This window comes from Orcinus orca, chromosome 3 (assembly GCF_937001465.1).
Source record: "Orcinus orca chromosome 3, mOrcOrc1.1, whole genome shotgun sequence".
In the NCBI taxonomy this organism is placed as follows: domain Eukaryota; kingdom Metazoa; phylum Chordata; class Mammalia; order Artiodactyla; family Delphinidae; genus Orcinus; species Orcinus orca.
This window is the reverse complement of record NC_064561.1, coordinates 109,417,911-109,437,088: the sequence shown is the minus strand read 5'-3', so window position 1 is coordinate 109,437,088 and position 19,178 is coordinate 109,417,911. Positions and strand designations below refer to the sequence as shown.

Sequence of the window (19,178 nt, the reverse complement as noted above, 5' to 3'; positions counted from 1 at the left end):
AACCCCAAAACATGCTAAAGATTGCATGTTAAAAAAAAAGACTGGAAGGAAATGAAACAAAAGGTTAATAGCAATTATCCCTGGGTGATGAAATTTGGTGTTTTTTACTTTTCTTTATTTTCTAAACTTTTTGAAGGCATAAGATGAAACTCTTCATTTACAAATAAATAAACAGAGAAAACATGCCCAACTGCATCTTCCAATATATATATGTTTAAAAAATTCCGTTAAAAGTATCCTTAGCGCTGAAACTAAAAAGATGTACTATTTTATTTTCATTTTCATTTAAAAATCTGTGCATTAATTATCATAAATCTTTGTGGAGTAAACTGGTGACCTTAAGCATAATGTCATCTGTGGAGCCACATGGATATGACATATTACTACCACCTGATGGCAGCATATCTAAACTGCAAGAAAGCTTTATAAACAGGAAAATTATTTTGAAGCTGAATCCCTTCACCCCAAACTGACAAGTTATGCATTTGCCTCTTAATAGTATTAAGAAACATCTGTTACTAAAAAGGTTACTACTGTTTTGAAAATATCATTGCTATTAATTATTGATTCCATGTGATAGAAACACGGAGGCTTTGGAAACCAAGCTCTGATGATTAAAATTGATGTCATATGAAATTCTCTTCTTCGAAATTCGTATAAGGTATTGGTTCCATATAAAACATACGCTGTAAAACTTTAAGGGAAATTTTTCAGGAGACTTCTGAGCATGAGCGAATTCAAACTAAATTACCTTGAAAAAAATACATTCTGAGAATCAAAGAGCCTTTTCATGAAAACAAAGAACTTGCAAGAAAAACAATACCTCCTTAGGCCACAGGCCACTCAGTTTCCTGATGAGACAGTCTTACTCAGGAATACCAGTTCTACGTCTGACACAGATTGGCATATATTTTCTTAATTTACGTAAGCACTTCTATGGACGGAGAAACACGATGCCCAAAGCACATACCTTGACTCTAGGGACTGGTTATCAAAGGTTTTTATTATAGCATCCTCCTGTGTCTCACTCAGTCAAACCTAATAGATTACAGCAATGTGAACTGGAAAGGCTCAGCCGTTAGTTTACCTAAATCTATTTCAATCAAGACTCAGCTTTTAGGCTAATCTCTAACATGTGAATCTGGGTAGAGGCCAATAACTACAACTTATAAATAGAGTAAAGCCTTCAGAGAGCTAGATATTTTAGTAATTTGTCCAAACACTGATAAAGGGATTGAGCAGTTGCATTTCAGAGGACCTCCCTCATTGATACAAACTAAGACAGTTGAGCTGGCTTTTAAACCATTTTGTCACAAGTTTTAAAATGACAGAATTCACCTGTACCTGATGCTGTTTTTATGTGGCTAAATATCTTGTCATTCTGCCATTCACCACTGTCTATACATCTTGCTTTAAAAGTCTGAAGTCTAGAGATTTATCGCCTGATTATTATTCAAAGTGAATACTTTCAAAATTTAAGATGAATATCAGTTTGGCAATTTATCTTCTTTAACTGAGGTCAAAATTAATTTAAAAATTAATTTTCAACATCGAAAAGGTAACATATTATTTTCATATGTGTGTAGTAACATTGCTGATGGAGATGGTGATCTTGGGTGGGAGGAGGTCTATATATATACTCAGACTTAAATGATGCAGGATCTTGATCTAGCTTTTCAGAAATAACATGATACTTCTCTTTATTCTGGTTTAAGTGTTTTCTGTTTTACTGTAAGTTGCTTCTAATTTTCTTTAGAAACAAGGTCAGTCGTAAAAATATAACCAAGGTAATTCGGCAAATAGAAATCCAGTTAGCACATTCATTAACCAAAAATGTCAAAAGTCTAATGTAGATGTAGAATCTCTGCCCTAAACAGTTTAAATTCCCAAATTTACACCATTAGTTGGCTTAGCAAGGACTTTCTAAAAGCATATTCTTAAGTTTATTTGTAATATTAAAACCACTGAAAATACCCTAAATTTCCATCAATAGGAGAATAGTTATATTCATTCAGTGAAATAGTCATGAAAATAAACTAGAAATACAGTTATCAACATAGATGAATCTAACAAATGTAATGTTGAGAGGGAAAAAGGTATAAATGAATACAAACCATTCAGTAGTTTGAAAACATGCCATATGATCCTACATGTTGTTCAGGATTATAAAAATATGTAGTAAAAGTATAAAGAACCGTGCTGGAAAAAGGAGTACAATCTATAAAAATGCTGAATCACTGTGATGTACATCTGAAATTAATACAGTATTTTATTTTAATTTTTGAATTTTAATTTTTTTTTATACTGCAGGTTCTTATTAGTCATCAATTTTATACACATCAGTGTATACATGTCAATCCCAATAGCCCAATTCAGCACACCACCATCCCCACCCCTACCATGGCTTTCCTCCCCTGGTGTCCATACGTCTGTTCTCTACATCTGTGTCTCACCTTGCGCCCTGCAAACCCGTTCATCTGTACCATTCTTCTAGGTTCCACATACATGCGTTAATATATGATATTTGTTTTTCTCTTTCTGACTTACTTCACTCTGTGAAGTAAGAGTCTCTAGATCCATCCATGTCTCAACAAATGACTCAATTTTGTTCCTTTTTATGGCTGAGTAATATTCCATTGTTTATATGTACCACAACTTCTTTATCCATTTGTCTGTCGATGGGCATTTAGGTTGCTTCCATGACCTGGCTATTGTAAATAGTGCTGCAATGAACATTGGGGTGCATGTGTCTTTTTGAATTATGGTTTTCTCAGGGTATATGCCCAGTAGTGGGATTGCTGGATCATATGATAATTCTATTTTTAGTTTTTTAAGCGACCTCCATACTGATCTGCATAGTGGCTGTATCAATTTACATTCCCACCAACAGTACAAGAGGGTTCCCTTTTCTCCACATCCTCTACAGCATTTGTTATTTGTAGCTTTTCTGATGATGCCCATTCTAACTGGTGTGAGGTGATACCTCATTGTAGTTTTGATTTGCATTTCTCTAATAATTAGTGATGTTGAGCAGCTTTTCATGTGCTTCTTGGCCATCTGTATGTCTTCTTAGGAGAAATGTCTATTTAGGTCTTCTGCCTATTTTTGGATTGGATTGTTTGTTTAATATTCAGCTGCATGAGCTCTTTATATATTTTGGAGATTAATCCTTTGTCCGTTGATTCATTTGCAAATATTTTCTCCCATTCTCAGGGTTGTCTTTTTGTCTTATTTATGGTTTCCTTTTCTGTGCAAAAGCTTTGAAGTTTCATTAGGCCCCATTTGTTTATTTTTGTTTTTATTTCCATTACTCTAGGAGGTGGATCAAAAAAGATCTTGCTGTGATTTATGTCAAAGAGTGTTCTTCCTATGCTTTCCACTAAGAGTTTTACAGTGTCCGGTCTTACATTTAGGTCTTTACTCCATCTTGAGTTTATTTTTGTGTATGGTGTTAGGGAGTGTTCTGATTTCATTCTTTTACATGTAGCTGTCCAGTTTTCCCAGCACCACTTATTGAAGACACTGTCTTTTCTCCATTGTATATCTTTGTCTCCTTTGTCATAGATTAGTTGACCATAGGTGCGTGGTTTATCGCTGGGCTTTCTATCTTGTTCCATTGATCTATGTTTCTGTTTTTGTGCCAGTACCATATTGTCTTGATTACTGTAGCTTTGTAGTATAGTCTGAAGTCAAGGAGTCTGATTCCTCCAGCTCCTTTTTCCCTCAAGACTGCTTTGGCTATTTGGGGTCTTCTGTGTCTCCATACAAATTTTAAGATTTTTTGTTCTAGTTCCATAAAAAATACCATTGGTAATTTGATAGGGATTGCATTGAATCTGTAGATTGCTTTGGGTAGCATAGTCATTTTCACAATATTGATTCTTCCAATCCAAGAACATGGTATACCTTTTCATCTGTTGGTATCATCTTTAATTTCTTTCATCAGTGTCTTATAGTTTTCTGCATTCAGGTCTTTTGTCTCCCTAGGTAGGTTTATTCCTAGGTATTTTATTCTTTTTCTTGCAGTGGTAAATGGGAGTGTTTTCTTAATTTCTCTTTCAGATTTTTCATCATTAGTATATAGGAATGCAAGAGATTTCTGTGTATTAATTTTGTATCCTGCAACTTTACCAAATTCATTGATTAGCTCTAGTCGTTTTCTGGTGGCATTTTTAGGATTCTGTATGTATAGTATCATGTCATCTGCAAACAGTGACAGCTTTACTTCTGCTTTTCAAATTTGGATTCCTTTTATTTCTTTTTCTTCTCTGATAGCCGTGGGTAGGACTTCCAAAACTATGTTGAATAACAGTGGTGACAGTGGACATCCTTGTCTTGTTCCTGATCTTAGAGGAAATGCTTTCAGTTTTTCACCATGAGAAGGATGTTTGCTGTGGGTTTGTTGTATATAGCCTTTATTATGTTGAGGTAGGTTCCCTCTATGCCCACTTTCTGGAGAGTTTTTATTATAAATGGGTGTTTAATTTTGTCAAAAGCTTTTTCTGCATCTATTAAGATGATCATATGGTTTTTATTCTTCAATTTGTTAATACGGTGTATCACATTGATTGATTTGCATGTACTGAAGAATCCTTCATCCCTGGGATAAATCCCACTTGATCATGGTGTATGATCCTTTTAATGTGCTGTTGGATTCTGTTTGCTAGTATTTTGTTGAGGATTTTTGCATCTATATTCATCAGTGATACTGGTCTGTAATTTTCTTTTTTTGTAGTACCTTTGTCTGGTTTGCGTATCAGGGTGATGGTGGCCTCATAGAATGAGTTTGGGAGTGTTCCTTCCTCTGCAATTTTTTGGAAGAGTTTGAGAAGGATGGGTGTTACCTCTTCTCTAAATGTTTGATAGAATTCATGTGTGAAGCCATCTGGTCCTGGACTTTTGTTTGTTGGAAGATTTTTAATCACAGTTTCAATTTCATTACTTGTGATTGGTCTGTTCATATTTTCTATTTCTTCCTGGTTCAGTCTTGGAAAGTGATACCTTTCTAAGAATTTATCCATTTCTTCCAGGTTGTCCATTTTATTGGCATAGAATTGCTTGTAGTTGTCTCTTAGGATGCTTTGTATTTCTGCGGTGTCTGTTGTAACTTCTCCTTTTTCATTTCTAATTTTATTGATTTGAGTCCTCTCCCTCTTTTTTTTTTTTTTTTCCCTGTGGTACGCGGGCCTCTCACTGTTGTGGCCTCTCCCGTTGAGGAGCATAGGCTCCGGACGCACAGGCTCAGCGGCCATGGCTCAGGGGCCTAGGCACTCCACGGCATGTGGGATCTTCCCAGACCGGGGCACAAACCTGTGTCCCCTGCATTGGCAGGCGGACTCTCAACTGCTGAGCCACCAGGGAAGCCCCTCTCTCTCTTTTTCTTGATGAGTCTGGCTAATGGTTTATCAATTCTGTTTACCTTCTCAAAGAACCAGCTTTTAGTTTTATTGATCTTTGCTATTGTTTTCTTTGTTTCTATTTCATTTATTTCTGCTCTGATCTTTATGATTTCTTTCCTTCTGCTAACTTTCGGTATTGTTTGTTCTTCTTTCTCTATTTCCTTTAGGTGTAAGGTTAGATTGTTTACTTGAGATTTTTCTTGTTTCTTGACGTAGGCTTGTATAGCTATAAGATTCCCTCTTAGAACTGCTTTTGCTGCATCCCATAGGTTTTGGATCGTCGTGTTTTCATTGACATTTATCTCTAGGTATTTTTTGATTTCCTCTTCGATTTCTTCAGTGATCTCTTGGTTATTTAGTAACGTATTGTTTAGCCTCCATGTGTTTGTGTTTTTTACGTTCTTTTTCCTGTTATTCATCTCTAATCTCATAGCGTTGTGGTCAGAAAAGATACTTGATACGCTTTCAATTTTCTTAAATTTACTGAGGCTTGATTTGTGACCCAAGATGTGATCTATTCTGGAGAATGTTCCATGTGCACTTGAGAAGAAAGTGTAATCTGCTTTTTTTGGATGGAATGTCCTATAAATATCAATTAAATCTATCTGGTCTATTGTGTCATTTAAAGCTTGTGTTTCCTTATTTATTTTCATTTTGGATGATCTGTCCATTGGTGTAAAAGTCCCCCACTATTATTGTGTTACTGTGGATTTCCTCTTTTATAGCTGTTAGCAGTTGCCTTATGTATTGAAGTGCTCCTATGTTGGGTCCATATATATCTGCAATTGTTCTATCTTCTTGGATTGATCCCTTGATCATTATGCAGTGTCCTTCCGTGTCTTTTCTAACATTCTTTATTTTAAAGTCTATTTTATCTGATATGAGTATTGCTACTCCAGCTTTATTTTGATTTCCATTTGCATGGAATATCTTTTTCCACCCCCTCACTTTCAGTCTGTATGTGTCCCTAGGTCTGAAGTAGGTCTCTTGTAGACAGCATATATATGGGTCTTGTTTTTGTATCCATTCAGCGAGTCTGTGTCTTTTGCTTGGAGCATTTAATCCATTCACATTTAAGTTAATTATCGATATGTATGTTACTATTACCATTTTCTGAATTGTTTTGGGTTTGTTTTTGTAGGTCCTTTTCTTCTCTTGTGTTTCCCACTTAGAGAAGTTCCTTTAGCATTTGTTGTAGAGCTGGTTTGGTGGTACTGAATTCTCTTAGCTTTTGCTTGTCTGTAAAGCTTTTGATTTCTCCATCGAACCTGAATGAGATCCTTGCTGGGTAGAGTAATCTTGGTTGTAGGTTCTTCCCTTTCATCACTTTAAGTATGTCGTGCCACTCCCTTGTGGCTTGTAGAGTTTCTGCTGAGAAATCAGCTGTTAACCTTATGGGAGTTCCCTTGTATGTTATTTGTCGTTTTTCCCTTGCTGCTTTCAATAATTTTTCTTTGTCTTTAATTTTTGCCAGTTTGATTACTGTGTGTCTTGGCGTGTTTCTCCCTGGGTTTATCCTGTATGGGACTCGCTGTGCTTCCTGGACTTGGGTGGCTATTTCCTTTCCCATGTTAGGGAAGTTGTCAACTATAATCTCTTCAAATATTTTCTCTGGTCCTTTCTCTCTCTCTTCTCCTTCTGGGACCCCTATAACACGAATGTTGTTGCATTTAATGTTGTCCCAGAGGTCTCTTAGGCTGTCTTCATTTCTTTTCATTCTTTTTTCTTTATTCTGTTCTGCAGCAGTGAATTTCACCATTCTGTCCTCCAGGTCACTTACCCATTCTTCTGCCTCGCTTTTGTTATTCTGCTATTGATTCCTTCTAGTGTATTTTTCATTTCAGTTATTGTATTGTTCATCCCTGTTTGTTTGTTAATTCTTCTAGGTCTTTTTTAAACATTTCTTGCATCTTCTCGATCTTTGCCTCCATTCTTTTTCCCAGGAACTGGATCATGTTCACTATCATTATTCTGAATTCTGTTTCTGGAAGGTTGCCTATCTCCACTTCATTTAGTTGTTTTTCTGGGGTTTTATCTTGTTCCTTCATCTGGTACATAGCCCTCTGTCTTTTCATCTTGTCTATCTTTTTGTGAATGTGGTTTTTGTTCCACAGGCTGCAGGATTGTAGTTCTTCTTGCTTCTGCTGTCTGCCCTCTGGTGGATGAGGCTATCTAAGAGGCTTGTGTAAGTTTCCTGATGGGAGGGACTGGTGGTGGGTAGAGCTGACTGTTGCTCTGGTGGGCAGAGCTCAGTAAAACTTTAAGCTGCTTGACTGTTAATGGATGGGGCTGGGTTCCCTCCCTGTTGGTTGTTTGGCCTGAGGCAACCCAACACTGGCGCGTACCTGGGCTCTTTGGTTGGCTAATGACAGACTCTGGGAGGGTTCACACCAAGGAGTACTTCCCAGAACTACTGCTGCCAGTGTCCTTGTCCCCATGGTGAGCCACAGCCACCCCCCGCCTCTGCAGGAGACCCTTCAACACTAGCAGGTAGGTCTGGTTAAGTCTCCCCTGGGGTCACTGCTCCTTCCCCTGGGTCCCGATGCACACACTACTTTGTGTGTGCCCTCCAAGAGTGGAGTCTCTGTTTCCCCCAGTCCTGTCCAAGTCCTGCAATCAAATCCCACTAGGCTCCAAAGTCTGATGCTCTAGGAATTCATCGTCCCGTTGCTGGACCCCCAGGTTGGGAAGCCTGACGTGGGGCTCAGAACCTTCACTCCAGTAGGTGGACTTCTGTGGTATAAGTGTTCTCCAGTCTGTTAGTCACCCACCCAGCAGTTATGGGATTTGATTTTACTGTGATTGCGCCCCTCCTACCGTCTCATTGTCGTTTCTCCTTTGTCTTTGGATGTGGGGTATCTTTTTTGGAGAGTTCCAGTGTCTTCCTGTCAATGATTGTCCAGCAGCTGGTTGTGATTCTGGTGTTGTCACAAGAGGGAGCGAGAGCATGTCCTTCTACTCTGCCATCTTTGTTCCTCTACTCTAATACAGTATTTTAAATCAACTATACTTTAATAATAAATACGTACTTTCATACATACATTTGAAAAAAAAAAAAAAAAGAAATGTGCTGGAATGAGCAACATCACCAAATGCAGGGTGGGGTGGAAGTGGGATGAGACTGGGGAGATGCACATAGTGAGTTTCAGCACTAGTGGTAATGTTTTCCTTATACTGGATGGTGGGCACATGAATGTTTATCATAGTACTCTTTATGCCTTTTCATATGTCTCAACACTTCTTAATAAATTTGAACCCCAACGTGCTTTAATTATAATGACTGAATTATCCAAGTTAATGGTGTGTGCAAGTGGATGCATTACCAAGAGGCTGTGTGTAAATCAATTTATAAACCATTTTTAAGATGCAACATGCAGTATGCTTTTTAAAAGGATATCTGTGGTAATTTTCTCATTCAACATTCAATCCTAGGTTCTTTGAGTGTGCAAATTACTTATTGAATGAAGGCATATTTGATAAACATTAACTGAATACTGAATATGTAGTAGGCACTGTGATATATACTAAGGGCCTAAACATGAATAAGACATGGTCCCATTCCTAAAGGAATTCTTTCTAGTGAGAGAGATAAGCCTGTAAATGGATAACTACATTACAGTAAGACTTGATAAGAGGTGTGTGTATGATGTGCTAAGTGAGTACAATAGAGTACAACAGGAGGGAGCTGTTCAATGTGCCTCTGGGAGGTGTAGAAAAGGCTTCTTCCTGTAGAAAAGGAGATTATATGCAAGGATATTGATGCTTTAAGAAAACTAATGAAATCATTGTGCTTAGAAGTCCCTGATCCCTGACCCCTGATAATTCACTGTTGATCATCTGATCTCACATCCATGTCACTTTAAAATGATCAATATATTTATCTGGATGATAAAAAACATGAATTTATTATTTTGGTCACAACTAAATTTATGCATATATGTATGTGTGTATGTATATATGCACTAGCTTACTCCAAAAGGACAGAGATGGCCTATAACTAAACAGACAGCACTAATCAACAACAGCACAAGAGATGATCAATATTGGGCTGGTGTAGTTGAGGACAGCAAGAGGAACTGAGAAAAAGAGAATAATTATGACATAAAATCTTGGCACTTAAGCTGACTGTAAAAACTCTTTCAAGATTGAAAACACATAGTCTTTATTATTCCATCACAGAAAAGTTCAAAGAGAAAAAAATGTACGTTCTACTGGTAAAAATTATTAGAACTTCTTTGATGTAAAGGTTGTAGAGAACATATAGGTTTGCTTTCATAGGTTAGACTTTTTATTCTTATTTTTTTAGATCAAGGTAGAGGTGTCAAAAATGGCAGAGATTAAAGACTATTTCTACAGTGTAGGAAATGTAAACATTAAAATTTTTTTTTTAAGATTTTACACTTTTGGTGCTCTTGTTTATACTTTTCACCAACATAAATTCAGTCTAAGGAAAAGGCTTTTTCAATTCTATCATATGTTTAAAAACACCAAGAAATAGTTGTGAGGTAAATAAGAGTTCTTTTGTTTTCAGATAAGTCTAGCTCATCTAAAGAGATTATTAAAATTCCTTGGAATTAACAGTAATTATTAGGGAAGAGGGCTTATGTATAAAAACTAGTATGTAATTAAAACGTAAGTCAGCCATGAAATAAAAACTTATTTTCCTGAGACAAAGATAATTCTCGATAATATTTTTTAAAAGGCTGAGAAAAGGGTTTATAAAACAACTACTTTAATGAAAGTGTAGTAAGAAATTAGATATTTTTGCTGAACTATTTTCGATTTCAGAGACGTTTTGATTATTTCAAAAAGTTTTAACTACACTTTCAGGAAAAAAACATCGTTGTCCCCAAACCCTGTTAACAACACTCTCATTAAGTCTTTCTCAAATTAATCTTCCCCTTTCCATTCCTAGTGTGAAAGACAGGGCTCAGGATCTTATCATCTCTCATGTGGACTACAGAAATAGCTTCCCAAGATTCCCATCTATTGTCAACCTTCCTTTTGTTCGGAGTTATTCTCTGAGGAAGACAGTATGAAAGGAAACCTTAGAGTTAGGACCCTCCATTATTTGTTGCTTTACATCACCAATCCTTACCACAAAAGTTTACAGAGGCTCTAGAATGGTCCAGTTTGCTTCAGGAAAGTTCAGACCCTGTGTAGGGCTGTGCCAATCTAAAAAATCTGAAGCGCTCCCCAAAGAGTCAACCAATTGTGAAATACTCCCCAACTTCCAGTCAATGACGGGTAGTCCTGGCAGTACTGTAGTGAGCCTGGCATCATATCCAAAGGCACGGTTTTCATTCTTAAATTTACATCTGACTTCGGATCCCTTTCCCTAGACTCTAGTGATGATGGGAGCTCCATGGAAGTGGCACAGGGCTGTGTTAACAACATAAAGAACATTTCCCGGAAATGTTCTATAGGGGTATTAGGACATGGCAGTTTAATACCCATGACAAGCAAGGGTAAGTTAACGTGCTTTCTTTTTCTATGGAGGCTTGCCTAGCTTCCGTATTCAGCACAGTTACTAAAGTCAGAATGTGGCTTATCCCAATGAAACCACACAAGTTGAAATCAGGAGAAATGCAGGGAATCTGCACCAGCATTTACTCTGTGATGATTTCCTTGATTCTCTTCCTGAGAAAGAGATAAAAACAAAAAAAAAAGAAGAGAGAGGGAGAACATACATAATAATGAAAATCAAAAAAATAATAATAATAATGAAAATCAGAAGAGATCTGGGAACACATCTGATTTACATCTTTATCTCCATTGTCCCGATAAATTCAATCACTAAGCCAGACAACAGAGTTGACTGCAAGTTACAAACTGAGGGTTTTAATAGTACACATGGTCACATTGTGAGGAGGCAGGACATAGAGCATACAGTTTCATATACTGCCGATAAGAGAGAAGACAGCTGCAGCACTTCTGTGGAACAATTTTATAACAGCTAATTGTACAACTTCTAAGAAACCATCACATAAACTTTCCTAAGGAAGGAAGGACACACATATGCATGTGTGTGTGCAGTAACAGCAGAAAGACTGCAAATAACGTAAATGCTCATCAAGAGGGAATTGGCTTGTTCTATGGAGAGATTTTTAAAATACATTAAGTTAAAAAAATCTAATTGCAGCATATACACAAATTCCCATTTGTGTAAAAAGGGGAATGTATTCTTGGGTACACACATCTATATGTAGAGAACATTTCTGGATAGTTATACAGTAATTCACTAATATAGGGTACCTCTGAAGACCAAGACTAGGAGAGTCAGAAGAGTAAGAAAACTTTTCCTCATCTCTGCCCTTCCATACTCAACTTTTCCTTATATCTGCCTTTCTCTACCGTCTGAAATTTTTCCTGAATATGTATTATGTTTATAATGTAAAATACTTAATGGAAAAGAAAACTATCACATTCTACTCATCTAACTTCACACTAGCTGAAGCTAAAGCAAACACAATAGATGTCTAACAAACACATTTATTGATCATCCTCTAGCCTACTTTCTGCCAGGGCTGTTTTAGGTAATGAGAATATAATGAAGAACAGCTGGTCTTTAAAGCAGAAATAAAGGAAATAAGAATACCATTTTGCAGGCCCCCAACTCAGCTCCATCCCAAGTTCCATAAAAAGGTATTCTTAGTCATGATTCTAGAATAAAGATTGTGATTAGCAAATGCTGTGGTGTTAGTGAGCCTTTTAAGACAAGGTGTTGACTCTGTTAAATCCTTGACAAGACTCTTTTCCAGGGAAAGCTGTCAGGGTTGGGTTAGATCTCGAGGCATCAATCATCTACAGGAAAGATGAGCCAGCCACAGCAGTCACATCTCCTTACCAGGGCTCAGTCCCCTTTTAGTGTTTCCTCCTCTGTTCTTGACCTCACAGCTGGGCTATCTTTACCTGGCACCTCTGTTGGTATCTCAGGGGTGGGGAGCTTACTTCCCCCTGGACCATTAACTCTGACCCTCAATGGGGAGTAGTGGCCTGACTATTGCTGGCTCAATCTCCTCATGAGGTCTAGATTCTTAGTACAATATTATTCATACTTTTGTTATTAAAACAGTTTATAAATAGGAAGACACTTACTTCCCTTTCCTTATTTCCCATGAAAAGATAATGACAATAATATTCCTTAGGAATATCCCAAACAATAATTCTTTATTGTCTTATGCCTATTTGGCCAAAAGTAGATAAAGCTAACACACATAAAAATAAAAGTTATACTTTTAAAACCTGTCAAACACTTAAAATGTATGCATTACCTGAAAGAATCTCTTAACAATCATCTAGTGGACTACTGATCCCACATTTTATGCTACTTATCTCAGCGTCCTAAAGCGTCTAATGAAAGCATCGAGGGCACACAATACAGGACTGTGGAGAAAGAAGTTGGAGCACCATACATTATTTGAATGGAGCTAATGGTGACAGAAAATGATGAGGAGGAAGTGGTCCAATATGCCACCTTGAAACAGAGAGCATGGTTAAATTTATAGAAACCAGGTATCCAATATTCTGTCACAATATAAAGTTAATGCCTTCCCTACCACCCGGACACCACCTCTCCTGGATCAAGACAAACAATATGATCCATGGTAGCACTTCTTGTTCTTTCTTTAGATTAAAAAAAAAAAAAAAAGTAGAAATCCTGCACAGTGCCAGCAAAACTTACATCCTGGGGTACACACAAAGATTGTCTATAATTAAGAAACAGATAGGCAAAAGAAACTCTTAATGATGCAATTATAGCTATCCAACTGACCATTAAGAGGAGAAAAATCATTCATGCCATATTGTAAGCCCAAGAGAACTTCTAGACCTCAATACTGTGTTAAACTAATAATAAGTTCCATTCAGCTCAAAAAAGATTTCAGTGCTACATGTGGTTTTTAGTTACTGAAGTGAGTCTGTGGATACAACATTCATAGTATTCCTCTTTGGCAGGTTATTTATCCTCCTGCTACCAATGTTGATATGTGTTAAAATTAAATGATTCACCATCACTGATTTCCACTGTCAGACCTAAGAGTCACCTAGCTCTGACTTGAATGGAAATGAGGATGTAAAAGTGAAAATGGTCTGAGAGAATGACAGCCTCTCTTGAAGGGCAGGTGAAGGTTCAGTGACCTCTGGGCACTCTAGTCCATTCTGGTGAATCACTGCTTTGGGAAGCAAAAGACCCTGTGGCTCATAAAATCTGATGATATTAAGAAGAGGGAAGGAATTCACACTTAGAATTCAGGGTCACTGCTAGAAATACAACTTTAAAAATTCAAGGGTAAGGAAAAATACCATATTTAAAAATGAATTACTAATTTTTTTTCTTTAAAAGTATTGGGAAAAGCCATATCATACAGATGTTCATTATTTATTCAATGTACACCATTGAGAGATAAATAGAACTGTTAGAATACAAAAATGCCAAGGGTAATTCAACTACTGCAATGTAAGTGTGGCATAACTGATTCGCCATGACATACAATTTTCTAAAAGCTATTCTGTTAGAAGGCAATAAATGAGTGCAGAAATGATTTACACTCTTCTGAAACATGGTTATTATTCAGTATTTTATTTTTAAAAATATATATACTCTATACTGTTATGTTTATTCTCTAGAGTATAATAAAAACATAATTGAATTTGATGAAAAATAGACTTGATTCTAAATGTAGCATACAGCACATACAGCTCTCCCTTATTTTATCCCCTGTGAAGATCAATGGTCACTTGAGGTGGTTTTGCTCTAGGTTTGTTTTAATATATGGGCAATAAAATATTTTTAATTTAAAAATTATATCCTTATATTCCATGTCATATTTTCTTTTTAATACTAACATCTGAATTTTGACCTAAATAACAATTTATGAATACAAAGTACAGTATTTTAATCATTGTTTTACTTCTCAATATGATTTCTTATTGACCAGGTAGGACAGGAAATTAACTGTAGATGGTTTAGCAAATAAAAATGAAGCAGTCTATAACAAAAGCATCAGAGCTCAGTGACTTGTTTCTTTGTATGTTTGTTTTATCTTTTTTTTTTTTTTTTTTGGCCGTGCCCTGCGGCATGTGGGATCTTAGTTCCCCGACCAGGGATTGAACCCATCCTTCCTGCAGTGGAAGCACAGTCTTAACCACTGGACTGCCAGGGAAGTCCCTCAGTGACTTGTTTTGATGGCGCCTCAAGGCCATTATGAACAAAGAAGGTTACTTTTTAGAAAATATTTAAAATTTGTTTTAATATAACCACTTCTCTCTATATATGTATAACTGAATCACTTTGCTGTACATCTGAAACTAACACAACATTGTAAATCAACTATACTTCAATTAAAAAGAATTTTTTAGTATCAGTGAAAAAAATAACCATCTTTAGAATATAGATAAGTGACTTGTTAATCTATTCAAGCTAACACTCTTTTCATTTATAAGTTCCTTTGGGTTAGAAACTGTTTCATGAAATATATAAATATATAGTATATATAAATTAAATAAATACATAATTACTCTGAAGATTAATATAGTGATTTTATATTTACATATACAATATAAATTATAATATACACTATAGTGTGGTTAAGTCTCATATATATGCTATTTTTTAAAAAGACACACACACACGTAGACATATAAATTAAGGGCAGATACAAAGCAAAATTAAGAGGCTTAATTCTCCCTGTTGAAAATAAGGGAAAAGGTTTCCCTCGTTTCCAATTTCTTAAAGTATTTACCTTAGAAACTTGCAAATGTAAGGACTTTTTCATCTCTTTAAAATGTATCCCTTAGAAGACTAGATAGACCTTTTGTCAGCTTTCTCAGCCAGGACTGTCTTTCTCAAGAATCTGGGAATCATCTTTTCAAAATACAAACACCAAAGGAGATAGCCCCCCTATACCCCTGTTCCTGTGAAGAGTAGGAGCCTAACTTCAGGGGGTGCCTTGATCCAATTTGCAACACTGCTTCTTGTCATAAAGATATAAGAAGTTTGCTTCTCCTCAGGATGAAGCCAACTAGCTAACACAGGTGTTCTTTAATCATGGTAAAGTTAGGATGAACCATGTGTGAAAAATGGGCTTTCAAATCCTCTATTTGAAGGCTAGTTATGAGACAGGAAGGAAGGGGGCAGAGCACAACCACTAAAAGAATGATACAACCATTAAGAAAAACAGGATACCGCAAAAACCAGTTAGAACCTACTAGGCCTAAGATGGCAGAAGATTCGACTTCTGGTAGACCTTGAGCCTCATTATACACTCACTGTAATACATTAGCATACACTAAATGATACACCCACAGGCGCCGTAACAGTTCTGAGGCCAACCATAAAAGGCCAAAAAGTGGGCGGTAGCCCAATTCCTGGAAATATCCACCCCTTCCCCAAAATACCGTAATAATCCTCCCACTGATTAGCCTATGAAACTATCCAGCCCATAAAAACTAACCACCCCATATTTTGGGGCTGCTCTCGCCTCCTGAGAGGGCCCACACTCTGTCTATGGAGTGTGTATCTCTCTAAATAAACCTGCTTTCACTTTACTATGGCTAACTCTTGAATTCTTTCCTGCGTGAAGCCAAGGACCCTCACTTGACGGTCTGTCCCAGGGACTTGGAACTCACCCGAGACCTGGGACATGACCATCCTCTCGTGCCCCATTTTTTCCTATAAGTTATTGTCGATCTTGAGAACATGTATGTAATGGGTGTACCTACTAGACTATATAAAGGGCTGTGCGTGGTTCCTTTCTGTCTTTGCAATCTCTTAGCAGATCGCCTGGGATGCTTATTACAGTTTGGTTTAATGCCTACTGAATAACAGAAGTGTTTTCTTTCTCTTTTGCCTTTGTGGAGAGGGTTTCTGGGATGGGAGGAGATTTTGTTTTTAATTATAATTCCACAACAATATGTTACCTTTTGGTTTTTTGTTTGTTTTGTTTTTTTAAATTTTTATTGGATTATAGGTTATCTTTTGAATTTAAGTTATTTATGCCCATTGTTATGATGAAAAATTAACTGTATTCTCATATTAAACATGAGGAAAAAATTGCAAGAAAATTTCACTTGCTTGGTTCAGTGCCTTTGACAATCCAATATAACTATATTTTAAGTTTTCAAAAAGGAGATACCATATGTCATTCAATAATAGAAATTTTTACTGTGGTGTGCATATTTGTAACCCACATTGATAGGGATAGAGTAGGATAGTTATACAGGTAGTTGTAGAAGTCCCAGTAGGGGATTATAGATAGAGAGGGAAACCTAGGGAACTTTGGGAGATCACTGTAAGTTAACAGTCACTCAAGAAAGCTATCGGAATGTCGTGGAAGAAGCAAGCTTGCTTAACTATAAAGTCATAAATAAAAGCACGAGATACACCCCAGGTCATTAAGTGAAAGAGAAAAAATGAGGCCTGCATTCTGCTGGTTGAGTTCAACAAGATAATGATCCTTAGGACCAAGGACAGGAATTTAAGGGAAAGGTGACATTCCAAAGTAGGAGACCCTCATTATATGGAAAGCTGAGATGATTCAACATATTTTAGTATATGTTACCACCCTTCTGCTGATTTGAATAAGTGCCCTGACAGTCCTAGTTTGACCTCATGGGTCAAATACTCTCCTGCCCGATAAGAAGGAGGAGGTAGTGATGTAAGCCTGATGAGGAAGAATGAGGAAGAAGGTGGTCTTTTCCCCCAGTCCCACTTTCCTTTGATTATAAAAATGTAGCCCACTTAATCCTTGGGGCAGAGCCCCCTCACCTTTCCACTTGCATCTCTCACAAGCTTCCTATATTAATAAATCTACTTGTTGCCTCTTGCTGAATTCCTTCTGCGCTGAGAGACAAAGAACCTGAGCCTCAGTAAGTCCAGACACGAGTTGAGTGATTCTAATTAAAACACCGTGGGTTCAAGTCCCAATTTGGGTTTAGGCTGGGTTCAAGTCCCGGCCCGTGGGTTCAATCCCAATCTGAGTTACACAGTTTCAACATGAGATGAATTATTAGAATCTTTGACCAAAAGGACTGAAATAAGTGAACTGACTCTAGGGTCCAAATGCATATAAAGACAGAGTCCTTTCTACCAGAGAATATGTATTAATGGAAATCTGCTTAACTGTTCCTGCTTCCCCCAGTGTTTAGAAACACTAATTTTGGAGTAGGTGATAAAGACTAACCTTGCATAGGTGGACTCCCTAGCCTCTTAAGTAAGTGAGGAGACTTAAAATGACAAACATTACATAAAAATAATTTAATGTTCTGCTTTCAGCAATTCAAGCAATCCACGGCCTTATGCTACGATTTTATTTTAATACCTTAATTCCAAAATTTTAATGTCTGTGCTTATCCATCAAATGAGAATATTTAATTCTAAACCTATTAGTGAAAATGCAGGCCATCAATACTGGCAAACTAAGAAATCATGAACAGTTTAGGGGAGCAGAATTTGCCACCCTAAAATATGTCTCTTTGGCATATTAAATTATTTTAAGCTGGTTGTTTTCTAAGAAACACACATATGGTAAACACTCTGAAAACCAAGCACGAGCTACCCTTTTGTTAGAAACATTCACATTTATAAGGAAAATCTCCATTTGTAAGGGTGTCTCCCTCACTGTACCAGGCAGAGGAGGATCTCTAGAAACTCTTATCAGTGGAGAAGGTACTGACTTAAATCTGCATAACAACCTTATCCTTGTTTACTGTGCTTTTCCTGGTAACTTCCCAAGACACTCTACCCACCCTCAACATCCTCTTTTGCCTTTAGCTGAGAATGGTTAAGGTGAGGATTTTGCCCATTTTGGCCAGCTACTCAGTTTTTCTGTTTCTCTCCCATGTATACATGTAATTACACTTTTGTTTGATTTTCTTCTGTTAATCTGTCTCATGTCAATTTAATTCTTAGACTACTCCAAAGAACCTAGAAGGGTAGAGGAAAACTTCCTCCTCCCAACAAGAGTAATTCAACAAACTTTATCTATTTGAAGGCAATGCCTATATTTTTTAGCCTTATTTATAGTAATCAGATAAGGAAAATCATGTTATATTCTAGAGGGGAGGGTCTAATTAATTCTTTTTCAGGAAAGTTAATGATAATTAAAACCTAAAATTTTCTTAAGAGCAGGAAACACTAAAATTAGACAAGATAAAAGTTCGTGTAAATGAAACATTAAACAAACTTGTTTTAAAATTAGCAATATTTACCTTATGGCATTTTGTTCTATCTTTTCATCAATGTCATTGAAGATCTGCTTAAACTCCAAGTCTCCAGGAAATGAATTTAACAAACAATGTAGGTCAAAAGAATTATGGGAATATTCGTCTCCCCAATCCATCCTGAGGAATAAGAATAAAAAATGTCAGTTTCCCCAAAATGAAAGGAAAAAAACCCACCTCAAGTTGTGATATTAACTCCAAAATAATAATGCCCATTTAGAGGCAAAATACAGCAGTAGAAGAAGTAGGGTATTATTAATCTAGGTAGATTGTTTTATTATTTAAATTTCATGAGGTGTGACCTAATTTTCACACTTCTCTGTGGTTTGAAAGCTGAAAAAAAGTCAGAGTACCTAAGCATCCTGATGCTTCTCACTGTAACCAAGATCTGCAAAGGAAATCCCGAAGCCTCAGGGACCTGTGTGAACAAGGGTCGTTGCTTCAAGAATTCAGCAACTTCCCTCCACTCTTGTCAACATATTGACCTAGTCATTGGAAACTCAGAATTTTTTAGTCTCATCCCCTAGTCCTGTTTTATATGTGAAGAAGGTAAAATTT

The 19,178-nt window shown here is 36.7% G+C and overlaps 1 protein-coding gene across 11 annotated transcripts in view; it reads right to left on the bottom strand.

Moving 5' to 3' along the window:
• The window catches only part of KIAA0825 (KIAA0825 ortholog), a 402,948-nt gene that overhangs the window by 330,737 nt on the left and 53,033 nt on the right, over positions 1–19,178 (bottom strand). For all 11 annotated transcript variants that reach the window (XM_033401054.2, XM_049708409.1, XM_049708413.1 and 8 more), the window contains one exon: positions 18,609–18,740. In XM_033401054.2, coding sequence (XP_033256945.1) covers positions 18,609–18,739 — 131 coding nt within the window. In that variant the 5' untranslated portion in view covers position 18,740. Of the gene's footprint in view, positions 1–18,608; positions 18,741–19,178 lie in introns of those variants that run through there.